The 12,501-nt window shown below is 36.7% G+C and overlaps 2 protein-coding genes and 1 long non-coding RNA gene across 6 annotated transcripts in view; 1 reads left to right on the forward strand and 2 right to left on the reverse strand.

Moving 5' to 3' along the window:
• LOC110041943 (uncharacterized) overlaps nucleotides 1-12,501 on the reverse strand; it is a 69,011-nt gene that overhangs the window by 38,319 nt on the left and 18,191 nt on the right. The window contains exon 1 of one of the 4 annotated variants that reach the window (XM_089296430.1): nucleotides 10,724-11,307. The exons of the other annotated variants lie outside the window; for them this stretch is intronic. Within the exon in view, the coding sequence (XP_089152556.1) occupies nucleotides 10,724-10,798 (75 nt within the window). The 5' untranslated portion in view covers nucleotides 10,799-11,307. Of the gene's footprint in view, nucleotides 1-10,723; nucleotides 11,308-12,501 lie in introns of those variants that run through there. 4 annotated transcript variants of the gene reach the window in all.
• On the reverse strand, nucleotides 1,655-8,243 carry LOC110058645 (uncharacterized). Its single transcript, XM_089296436.1, has 5 exons — nucleotides 7,319-8,243; nucleotides 6,034-6,363; nucleotides 5,726-5,798; nucleotides 3,552-4,806; nucleotides 1,655-2,929 (listed from the first exon to the last, which is right to left on the reverse strand). Exons 1-5 carry the CDS (start codon nucleotides 8,030-8,032, stop codon nucleotides 2,146-2,148), a joined length of 3,156 nt encoding a protein of 1,051 aa, XP_089152562.1. The 5' UTR covers nucleotides 8,033-8,243; the 3' UTR covers nucleotides 1,655-2,145.
• On the forward strand, nucleotides 2,280-7,535 carry LOC149107177 (uncharacterized). Its single transcript, XR_016209278.1, has 3 exons — nucleotides 2,280-2,412; nucleotides 3,527-6,762; nucleotides 7,331-7,535. It is a non-coding gene; the product is annotated as an uncharacterized LOC149107177 (long non-coding RNA).

The following is a 12,501-nucleotide window of genomic DNA, read 5'->3' on the forward strand; positions in this document are numbered from 1 at the left end:
CGTGAACTTCAGGAAGAGTTGCGGAGGAGGGAGGAGCTGAAGGCGAGACTGGAGAGAGAGAGAGAGAGAAAAAAAACTGTCAAAAAAAAAGAAAATCAATTTGTAAAAAAGAAAAATTTGTTTTTCTGTGCCTTTTTAGACCTTGCATTAGACCAGAATGTGTACCTTAATTACCTTTTGTTTAAGTTCATTAATATTTTTTTACATGTGACATATCTTCTAAAACCAGCTTGATGTGTGTTTTCTTGGTTCCAGTCAGCAATGACAACGATGGATGCTTCATGCATGGCTCAGTTTAAAGTTACTTAATATCCACTAAGAATTGTGTATTTTAAAAAACAAAGGCAAATTAAATTTGATCCAAAGGTAGATTGAACAAGAACAGATATGCATGTACTTTGTACTTAGTCACTGACCATTTTGTTATTGGCTTCTGATAAAGTCGTGAACTTTGTTATTTGTGAGGAATGGTTACCTTCTGTTCTTTCCAAGTAAGTTGGCAACTGAGAAAATTGGCAGCTAAAACAGTTCTGCATCAGACAGTTAGCCAGGATAGTAAATTTTGCCTGCTTTTCTTATGGTTTTCTACGGAAATAGTTCAGGGGCTAAACAGGTTGTACACTATATGATAGTTGCTATTTTCTGGCTAAGGGTCTGTCTGTTTGGTGAAAAACTGTGACTGAGTCAGAGGTTACAGTGTTTCACTTCACAGACCACTCTAAGCTGGTAAAAAACAATTTTCGTTTTTCCTCTTTCTCGATATTGTTGTCCTGTTCAAAAAAAACACATCGGCTGCACGTTACCTTGACTGTGGTCAGAGATAGGAAAATCTGGACTTTGTAAAGAACCAATATCTGATTGCAGTATCTTTTACCCTGCCCTCTTGAAAAAAAAAAACTTTATTTTACCCATTATGAAAAAATGAAGAATTATTTAAAATATGCAACTGCATTACATGTACCATTAAATTAAACCACAATTTTAGTATAATGTACTTTTAATCAGTTGTACATTGAGTGATGTTCTTACTTTTGTTCACATGGATCAATTAGCAATGAACTTGCTAACAAGTTAACAATACAGTGTACATTAACAAAATTCACTGTTATGGAAATCAACCACATTGGTATGTAGAAAATTAATGTTCTCTACCAGATCTTTAGGCATACAGCCAACATCTTTGTAATAATTGGTTTCACTGAAACCAAATTAAGCCTCCCACTGTAGGTACTAGCTCAATTAATGGTAATCTGTAACTCATGGCCACAAACAAATTGAATTCTATCTGCGTAGCATTGACTTTAATAATTTAAAGCTTCACAGAAGTTCCTCAATTCAAACTGAAAACTTTCCAGACTACAGAAAGGCAAACCTTCCAGCATGAAACTTGCTGCTCATCACACATGCAAGAATCGTGATTTTGAAAAGTTGTTCCTAACATGTATATCTGGTGCAACTGTAAATTGATCGCCACATCGACATGTTTACACATACTCCAGCTAGACAAAAACTGCCCTGAAGCCCTTTTGTTCCCTCCTATATTTTCTCTTTTAGTTCAATTTCAGGTGAAATGTAAATTACCTAATTACAATATTTTTAACCTCAGCAAACCCAACAAACTCTATAGTTGTCTAGTTAAATACATGTATCTAAATTATCTTTTTTTGTCAATTTTGCATTTTTATTAATACACTTTGTTTGGTACCCTGAAATTTATTTTGGATATTTGTAGTATTGGTTTCATTCTCTCTCTCATCAAGAACCAATGACAATGGTTATGCCAGATTTTCAGGGGTCAACAAAATTTGTGATAGGAAATGTGAAAGTGGCATATTATTTAAATAATATTTTGTTGTCAAAGAGTTTTAATTAAGGGCCCATTTTCTTCCTTTGTGGTGGCATGGTGTTCTCATGCTTAGTGTGCTTGCCTCCGCATTGAGCAATCCAGGTTTGAGCTTGGCTAGTGACTATGTGTTTTGTTGGGTTAACTCTCACACAGAGAGATCCTCGCCCATGTGTATAAATAGGTACCAGAGAATTTAATGCTTGGCGGTAGCGCAGTTCAAAAGAGAAACAAACAACCATGTTACATCAAGGATGAAAATGGGCCATTAAGTTTGACACTACAAACAGTTGTGATTGTTCTTATTCTTCATGAAGAACTAGCTTGCCCTGGTTTCTCTTTCTAGGCTTGTTGAAGTTGGTCAACGTAGATTGGCTTTGGAGCCACTGACTTTTGGCCACCAGTGCCAGGCGATCACAGGTGTTCTGTGTTGTTGCGTACATCCTGTCGAGCTTGTTGACCACTGGGTGGATGCTTTCTGAGCAGTGCTCCGCTTCCATTCCAACAGTCCCCATTAAGATGGCTTTCTCAGGAACGTGGAATGTGAGAACGTGGAATTTCCTAAGCAGGTTGGTTTTAGGGAAGTTTATTGGAAACCAGTGGCCAAAGCTAGCACATCTTGCTCCCAGAATAGCAACTTCATGAGGGCACAGAGGAGTACTTGCTGAGTAAAGTTTGAAACATTGGGACAATTTGGTGAGCAGAGTTGATATTTTGCTCATAAGTTTGTGGTCGCTAAAGACCTGCTTTTCCCCATGTTTGAGTTTGATTTCAATTGGCTTGAAGATGTGAACAATTTGTTTGATGTGAATGGGTTGTAGAATTTTTGCAACGTCATTGCCAACCAAAGCGCCCTTGTGATAAATCTGACGCTTCAAGTTCATTTCATCCAAAGTGTTATCAAATTTTGTTTGGAAAGGCCCCTTCATGACGTTGATTTTCTGATTGATGTGTGCCAGTTCATCTTGGGCTGCCTTGAACTGTTGCTGATGTTGTCTACCTTCTTCCTGCTGCTTATCCCTGGTTCTTCTAAGTTCCCTTGCCTTTTCCCTAGCCTTCACTGCCTCCACTGTGTGATTTGTAAACCTGTTAAGTTGAAATAAATATATTTGTAGTCCTTAATTCAGACATTGTTTGACTTTCACATGCAGTGCATAAGAATTTTATTTTAACAATCATTCATAGCAGAGACCCAGATTTTAAGGTCTGTCTTAAAATACTCTGAGTATGATTTCTAAGAAGTTCAAAGATTGGAACAAAAGTTTTAGTACATCCTTTTTTGATGCAATTCTTTTATGAAGCAACCTTATTTTAGACTCTTATTTAAGTGGGGCATATTTGGGCGGATGAGGTAATGGGTTCCTGTACACTCCTGAGCTGAATATTCATTGTGAAGCAGAGATCATGCAAAAATGATGTAAGAAGGGTATTGAATACATGTAGCATGCAATATGAACCTCCCAAGCTACAGGTGTGTGAGGTAGTTTTATTGTTTTAGAACTTTATACAACCTACAGGTATTTTAACAAATCTGGTTTTCTTGTTCTGGGAAATACAAATGTAGCCCTATCGATTGCAACACCAAAGTTTTTTTAGTTTTATTTTCCTTTTTGAAATTCTAGTTAAGCTTTGTACTTCCCTATAAACCTATATAGATTTTTGAAACTGCATATTGTTTTTCAGATATCATTTGGAGTGACCTTAGTACCTTCTGCCTTCCTTTTGATGGAATGCTGCTGTTTCATTTAAGAATGACTGAAGAACATCTTCTGCATTACTAATAGCTTCGTTAATTTCTTCCAACTGCTGATGCTGTTGAAGGCACTCAAGGTTCAAGGTTTCTCTTCTTTGGAATGCTTCTGCCAGTTCTGGGCATGCCTCTCCATCTGCCTCTTTAATGGTCTTGTCTAAAACAAGAGCTTCATTTTCAACAATTTCTAATGCCTGCTTTCCAAGACCAAGAGATAGATGGAGGGGCATGCATGACACAGACTCAATGACAGGTCCAGATGCTTGGAAGATTGGTTTGGACTTACAGTTATGACATCGGTTTGCTTTAGCTTTGACTGAACCACCATTTACAAAATCTTCGTTATCGGATGACATTGATTCAAAGCTGCGAGGAGAAAACTGTTTTATGCGATTGCCATTGGAGGTACTATTCAAAATCCAGGGTGTGTGTGGCTTGCCCTTCTCGAGATCTTTAATTGTGGCATGACAGTAGTTGCAGAAGTACGTGCCATTTGGACCTGTTAGACCTAAAAGCCTTGCAATAAATTCCCAGTCTCCTCCCAAACTCAGCCAGCATTTAGTAATACAGCACTCCATTCTTGTACCATCAGAACTCTGCAAAGTGGATGTTTCACACGTTGAACCAGTTTTTTTTTTGCAATAGAAACAGTGTTCACTACAATGGTCACTCTGGGGATTTTGGATAAGTTGCTGGAGCTCCATTGGCCAATTTTGCATCCCTTTGATTTCAAAAACTTGTTTCTCATTTGCTTTGGTACAGGTACTTGCACATTTTGGTAGATCCACCTTTAAGTTCAGTTCTGATACATTAGCCAAGACTTTTTGTGTCGCCTCAATGATTGGACCAAAAACCTCTTTTATGTACTCGTAATTGTCTTTGTCCCCTTCAAAAATTGCTAAAAGGCGAGCAGTATGAACCGAGTGTTGCTCCCTGCAGTTGAGAAGTTGCAATAACAATTTGGTGGATTTTCCTCCCTTGTCACCGGATAGAAGTGCCCATAAAACATTTTCAGGAATGTTGCTTTTCTTCATAAGGAGACCACTTTCATTCAGTTCAGCCACAGTTTTGGTAATTACATCAGAGATGTTTGTCACTCGAACAAAGGACACTTTCTTCCCAGAAGAACTTTCAAAACTTCCACATTCATATTGAAATTCCATGGACTTCAAGTGGCTGCGAATTTTCCTCTCTGAACCAAATATGTCATATCCTACAGATTAATGAAAGAGCAGACCTATGAGAGGGTTTATATGCTTAGGTGAATTTATAGAATCAACAGCAATTTGTCAGTTTGGTGTCTTGACAGTGTACCGGATCCCTGGTAAGAAGTCTTAACTATTGTTTCTGTGAAAAAGTGCATATCCAGTTCTAGCCCTTCCACTCCAAAATCTGAACTTGTCCTGAAAATTTGGTGTTATGTCAAGACTATATACCCTGGCTGGTTTTCTTTTTTTCAATTCTCTATACCTGCCTACATGGCATTGTAAAATTGTTAAAGAGAATAATTTAATATACTTATTTCTCCTGGGAGTGAAACGATTTAAAGCAAACATAAGTACATGTATATTGGAAGAGCCCATTTTTTTTTCTACTTTCAGGAAACATATTATTTGTACTGTACTTGTGCTTGTCATTATCTTTTTATATGAGTTTCGTACACTACCTGCATTAGGTTTACCTTGACATCGCACCTATATTAAACAATTAGATTATGAGCTCGAGATTTCTATCGCATGATAGTCAATGGGCCAAAGGCCAAGCCAACTATCACACATAGAAATCGAGAGTGAATACATGTAATCTAATTGTTTTAGTATAAATCTACTAGTTGTTCAAAACTTTATCCAAGTCCTCTTCAGAGACACTCCAAAAATGTCAAGAAGCGGCCGTCATTTTGAAACAAGGGTGCACTGCTATGCTACTCACTCTATCACAGAATATATAGTGAGTAGCATAGCCAATCAGAGAACAGCATTCATGATAGAACACTGGTAGATTTATACTAATAGTTTTTAGGTAGTGTACAATGTAGATAAAGTTACTTTGCTTTTCTCACTTCTGTATTGTACATGCCTGTTTAAATGATGTTAGATAGATAAAGTGTGTTGTTTGTATACAACTATGCTTACCAAGTGCTTCTTTGAAGGTTCTTTTAATCATTTTCAACATTTCCATGGGCATGTGAGTCTTAAGTTCTGCAACCTAAAAAATGAAAGCTGCTTTTAATTTATTAGAGACATGGCCTTTGTGTATAACAAGTTTTGCTTTTGAAGTCAGTGACTTTTGTCTAGATTCTGCAGGTGATGTATTTTATAAACTGGTTGACAGAACTTTTGATTGTCTCATGCACTAGTGCCATATTCTATTTTTTTTATTGATATAATAAATTATTGATTATACATAATGTAAATTTAATCATTGAGAGTGTAGATTTTACCTGGTTCAAGGTGAATGACTGTATGATGTTTACTCCACCTTCCTTAAATGAATTGATGAACTGTTGTTGTTTTCGGCGAATAGAAATGGCTGTCTGGTGAATTACATCATTTTCTGCTGTACTTGTACATGTACTTGGTGATGACAAATTTTCTGCAAGTTTTTCGATGACCTGGCTTCTCTTTTTCAATGTACTGGCAGATGCACTTGAGCTACCTATTTGTGGCTGACTAACTCTAAGTAACTTCATTGGTTTCCCTCTCTCTTGATGGGCATACACAAAGCCGTCTTGACTTTGCCCAGTCTTCTTTTTGAGAATGCTCAAAAATACCTTTTGGAGGTAAACAAATTTTGGATTAACAATCATAATGATTTTATGTAATAAAGACATGTAGCTATATTGGGTTTGTGAGAATTGCTCACTTAACGTTTGATAGCTTTTTTTTTTTGGCTGAAAATATTTTTCAACAGATGGCACAATGCCAAGTCCAATGTTTAGATGTTGTGTAGCTTCTGCCTAGATTCACTTTATTGATTTGCTCTTCCTTACATTATCAGCATGATTTCTCACTAAGATTGTATCACTCATTTTTAGATAGCTCCTGTTGAATTTTCAACATTTCCTGTACATGTGTATGATGTCAAACGAGTACATTCTGTCCCATGGGGTAATTCTTTGTTTTGTTGGGGAAGACTGAAGTTGTGTGGTGTGCGGACCGCCGAGGAAACAGTAAGAACCAATATTATCCGTGTTTCCATCAATAAGTTCTCATTTCTGTACATAAAAGCTTCAGAAGCTGTTCATGAACCCCAGTTTGGGGATGTGACGTGGATTTCTTTATCAAACATTTGAGATAAGGCCTATTTTGATAACATTTCGACTTCGTTTGTTGATAGACGAAATGTCCGCGCGTGAAACTTCGTCCATATCTTTTAAAACAAGCATTTCTAACAGAAGCTTGACACCCAGATTACCCTCTATAGAGAGTCTAATGAACGGAGTAACACGGCCAGATGCCTTCCTTCTTTTAGTTTCTCACAAATTTGAGATAACGTATATGTAAGAATTGAAATAATTTGACGGTAGCTATCCGCAACAAAGTCGATGACGCATATCCTGTCCACAAATACCTATAAAACCAATTTTTACTCCAGCAACTTATCTGTCTCAACTGTGGACTTGGGTATTACAATATCATTCAGTTCAATTGTACAATATTAAAAGGTTGTGTGATTTATATGCTGTAGCCGCTCTGCGTGCAATAGACTGATGAAATTTAATTTACCTGCTCTTGTAGTTTGGTGACTGGCGTTCTTGGATCTTGATCATTCTGGAGTGATTGAAGCCTTGCTTTTAGGTTGCTTAAGCGATGTTGGGCAACTTGGTTTTCCTCCAAAAGTTTTATTTCCTTTGAAGCGAGCTCTTTAGCACGGTCGGAAATCGCCGCATGATGACTTTCCCACGAGCGTTTAGACTTGAAGAGAACTTTGTAAGAAAGAAAAGAGTTGGAAAGAACTGTTTCGTCGAGATCACTCAGCTGTTCGGGGAAGTCGCGTCTTAACAAGAGTTTCCAGAGGATGTTGAACTGGCAAATTTGATTTGCATAGCTGCAAGTCTGTCGCAGCCTCGAAACGTCTGACACGCTGAGAAACCCAGCGATAAACAAAAACAAGTCTTCGGGCAAAGTCACAAGAAGCGATAACTCATGGGAAGGCGAAGTGCTTCGCAGTAACGCAGTCTTGCGATTTTTCCGAGCTACTGTCGATTTGTTAATACAGGGTTGTCCTCTTGAATTAACTGAAACGAAATATTTGCTGGCGTTTGTTGGGCATTCACGCCACCGAGTTAAATTTCGTCTACACGAAGCACATAGGTCCTCCTGGCTTTCAATTTCTTCGACGTTGAAGCATTTACGTACATCTTCGACGATTTCCTCAGAAATACGGAACCAACGGGAAGTTGTTTTGCTGTTACAAACGGAACATTTCCGTGAAGACATTTCACCACGCAAGTTTCCCAAACAAAACAATTAATGGGCTTTAAAGTTAAAAATAACCCCTTGATTTTATTTGCAACATTCGTCACGCTAACAAATTTCCCGCCAAAAGGCGCGCCTGGCATTTTGTGCGTGCGCATAGTTTTTTACATTTTCATGCTGCCATGCAAAAGAACAGACCGCCGTCTTTAAGCTGCCCGGGCGGAACGCTCGTGAGTGAGGGCGACATAAATATGGCAACGTAAGAGAATTGAGCCGAAATAAGCGATAGATTAAGATTAAATGTGCCAGTTCTAGAATTATTATCACGTTCAACAACATTTTAAATTATTGGGCCCAGGTTTATCGCTCTGCACTCAATTTATTTCTGCATTGATTGTGAAAATAGGCATGCCCTCAACAAAGCTGAGTGAATGAATGAAAATCCGATTATTTTCTGGTATGTGAAATATACTTATAAGATACTTATAAGAAAGTATAAGAAAGTAAGCGTTTAGGAGAGTACAAATCTTACAGTCACAGAGAAAAAGTGGCAAATTCTCCAAATAATTTCCATCGTTCGAGGATTTAGCATTATGTGGTTGAAGTGAGAATAAGAACACATTGAAGTGCGAATAAGAACACATTGAGTCGGCCACAACAACATGTCTTAGGTCCTACACTTAAGTTGTCTCAGTATTGTGTTCCCATTCCATTTTCGCCAAAGTTAGTGACAGAGGTACTCTTCCCAACGGGTAATTTAATTGTCGACTACTACACTTCTACAAATCTGAGCTAGAACTCTTTCCTGAAAATCAATTTCGCGATAGCGTGTTGAAAGATACAAATATGTTAATATAACAGATGACGAACTGATCAACTGCAGGTTTGACTTGGTATTTTATTACTATTAAGTTTCGTACTACGCAACTTGTGTGCAGCACTCATCAGATAAAATCAGATTGCCAAATGCGAATTTACATCATTACACTGATTTGAAATACACATGCGACCGTTGGAATTATGATAGCTACAATAAGTGAACGCTTTTTCAAAACAACGGGAAGTTGGAGATTATAAATAAACTCTGTTACTATTGCGTGACAAGAGAAGCTTTAAAAATTTAATATTTAGCTTTTTTCAGGAGGAATTTGTTTGCGTGTCTACATGGAGTTATCAATTCATTCCGTTTGTTCAGAGAGGCTAATAGACCATTTTACAGTTCTTTGCTCGGTGACCCGGCCTTAAAATGACAGCGAGGCTGCAGGTGACCTTGCTTTTATACACACCTCACTGCTTTTGTCACGTAAATACACCTAGTTTGCATTAGAACAACTTGTTTTACACAACAGAAGCAGTGAGGTCTGTATCAAAACAAGGTCACCTCCAGCCTCGCTGCCATTCAAAGGCCAGGTCACTGAACAGGAAACTGTAAAATGGCCTATTCAAGTTTACTACTATTGAGCATTCTGAAAGCAGTTCTGCAAATCAACTCGTTTATATGTTAATATAGACATTTTACACCCCATTATGTTAACTAGCATTTTCTATAATAAGTCAAATGCACGATATCAAAGAATATTTAGTACATCTTCTGTTTCACTACGCCTCACAATTTTATCTAGTCGGAACAAACGCGACAATTTCTAAGTAAATTAAAATTTTCAAAACATTTATTTATTACAACAGTCATTTGTTAAGTAAGCGAACACAAGGAACTCTTCTAAGTGAACTAAGTTAAATAAACTGGCCGATTTACATAAACGGAACCATCAGATTCAGGCTTTCTTCAAGGGTTCAGAAAATTTCATAAGATTTTGACAGGTCAAAATATGCATGTTTGGATTCATCTACATGTAGTGTTTCCCTTTTCTTCCTGTACCTTAAAATTTATCTCTAAATTTATTTACCTCACTTATTGTCAATGACTAGCTGAACAAATAAAGCATTTATTTTGTAAAAGCAGGAGTGGTGACCAGAATTTTTAATTGTAGAAATGAGAACCATGTTAGGTTTTGGAAAATTATCTTCTGAGAATTCAAATAATTTACCCTTTATTAATATAAAAGACAAAGAAATGACGGAACAACGCCCAATCCAGAGAAAGGTTGTCAGTCAAGATTAATATTGTTCACTATAGCGTAAGATATGTAGATATGGACCTTACTGTTATTCGTTTTTCCCACGATGGAGTCATTTTGAGGTGTTTATTGCGAAATTTCGACCGCTGGTCTTCATTCGGCGAGACAGGACACGCAATAATTGAAAATACGGTAGAATGCAATTTACCAACGCCAGAACTTACGGTGAAATTAGAAAATGGCGCACCAACAATTTGACATCAATAATGAAGTAAATTGTTATAGCGTTGGCACAATTAAATTTGCCAAGCACGCGAACATTATCGCAGTAAGTTTCAGATTCAATTTAGGCTTTCACGTTAAAAACCGTGAAAAAGGAAGAAAATATGTACTCAAAATGATTACGGCTGCGACAAAAATGTCATATTTGAATAGGATCGCATTATTGTTTAAAACATAGTAGATCCGTTATTATTCTTTAGTAGCTGTATTTAGCTAAATGCACATGGAAAAAGTGAGAAAACCTACATATGTAGTGCTTATTAAATGTGACTGGCTCTAAATGTATATAAACCCTGTATAAAAACCTAAGTTTTAAACGCGAGAAACATTGAAAGTTACTTCGTAATCTTACCTTATCTGACGAGGCGAGAAATGGAAAAATAGAGAAACCGCAACATATTATAAATGACATCATAATTTGGATCATCTCAGGAAAGTTTTTCCTTTCTTCGTATGAAATATTTGGTTGCACGCCTGGTCGATACCTGATGGCAATAAGGCAAATAGTTCTTGCCGTCTACATGTATTTCTGCTCCACATTCACAACAAGCGTCTATTTACACCCTGTTAATGCTTCAAGGCAAATGTACTCTGGCTTTGAGCCAAAAAGGAGTCTCTATGTTTAGAACTCAGAAGAGCTTTCAAAAACTCACTGAATCAAACCACAAGCGCGCCGGTACCAAGAAGGCAACTGTAGTATACTAAAACAAAACACATCATTTTCATGTGTTGCGTGTAAACGTTTTAAAGATGGGACCCAATCGCGTGAAAGCATTCCCAAATTTGATTTCTACAACTGTCACTTAAATTACACCATTCTATCTGGTTAATATTACGGCTTTTAGTGTCCGATGTTCTATGTAAACAGAAATTGCTACAAGTGTCGTAAGATTAAAACCCAAGCTGTCAAAAATTCCAGAAAAATTACCGTCCGTCCTATAGAAAAGGAGAAATGCTTCTTGATAATAATAATAATAACAAAGAAATAAATAGAATATTTGAAAATATGCATGTGAAGGTGATTGAATTACTTGCGAACCACGAAAATTACTTCAGAAACCCTCTAGAGCATATATATTGCAAAAACCTCGGACAGTAAGCTATAATTTCTTACTTCAAATTAGCAACTCTAGAACAATCCTTTTCTAGAAAAAGCTAGAGTAGAAATATCAAAACATACATAAAAAGTAGTAGTTTCTTTTTAATTTATCGAAATCCATTTCGTATGCATGCTAAGAACAACTGTTTATTGGGTAGATGCTTAAAAAAAAGCAAGCAATGCAAAATATCTCTTCAACTACAGTTGAAACTCTAGACTATGGAAATCTTAATGCAGTTGATTCATAATGGACAGCCATGTTTACTAAATAAATGTAGTAAAAATAAACTGTGTCAACAAGAGACTCCTAGATAAAAATGGGTTTGATATGCACTCTTAATTCCACAGGAAATTAAAAATATAAGTCGTGCTTTGACGTCTGGAATAGATCGACTGCAAAGCATCACAAACGACAACTAATCAACTGGTGCAAATCGAAGTTATCACATCTCAATAACTATTTTCATAAAATTGATATTATAAGATTTTCACGTACTTTTATATTTTTTCAACCATCTTCAGGGTTTCCATATTAATTTCCTGTCGCATTTCTGTTTACTTGTTTCCATTGCCAATTTCCTTTGGGCTAGAAACAGGGCCAAGTTTTTCATTGACAGGTATTGATTGCTACGAAAAACACCCTTACGATATCCTCATCAGCCAGTGGGTGTTGAGCACTTTAGCTTTCTTAACTGTAATTCCCAAAGGGAAAACTTGCAAAAAACATTTCGTATTAACACGTATTCATGTAAATTCATCTATTAGAACAAAAACAATAGCGTCTTTTCAAGCTGCGAAAGACACAAAATAATGCCAGTCAGAGTCCTGGTAGTTCCGTGGCTAATTTAAAATGGATAATTTGAGAATTTTTTGTTCAAAAATAGATATAATAATAATAATAATAATAATAATAATAATAATAATAATAATAATAAAGAGAGAAACAGAAGCTCTTATCATTGCTGCATAAGATCAAGCAATACGAACAAACTATATTAAAACGATGGTTGACAAGTCACAGAATGACCCGA

The sequence above is a fragment of the Orbicella faveolata genome, unplaced genomic scaffold, assembly GCF_042242905.1.
Source record: "Orbicella faveolata isolate gen_17 unplaced genomic scaffold, um_ofav_v1 contig_27, whole genome shotgun sequence".
In the NCBI taxonomy this organism is placed as follows: domain Eukaryota; kingdom Metazoa; phylum Cnidaria; class Anthozoa; order Scleractinia; family Merulinidae; genus Orbicella; species Orbicella faveolata.

Coding starts and splice junctions, on each gene's coding strand:
- LOC110058645 (XM_089296436.1), bottom strand. CDS start 8,032: ATGTCTTCACGGAAATGTTCCGTTTGTAACAGCAAAACAACTTCCCGT. Junction 4,807..5,725: donor AACCTTCAAAGAAGCACTTG/GTAAGCATAGTT, acceptor ATTAATCTGTAG/GATATGACATATTTGGTTCA. Junction 2,930..3,551: donor CATCAAAAGGAAGGCAGAAG/GTACTAAGGTCA, acceptor TCAACTTAACAG/GTTTACAAATCACACAGTGG.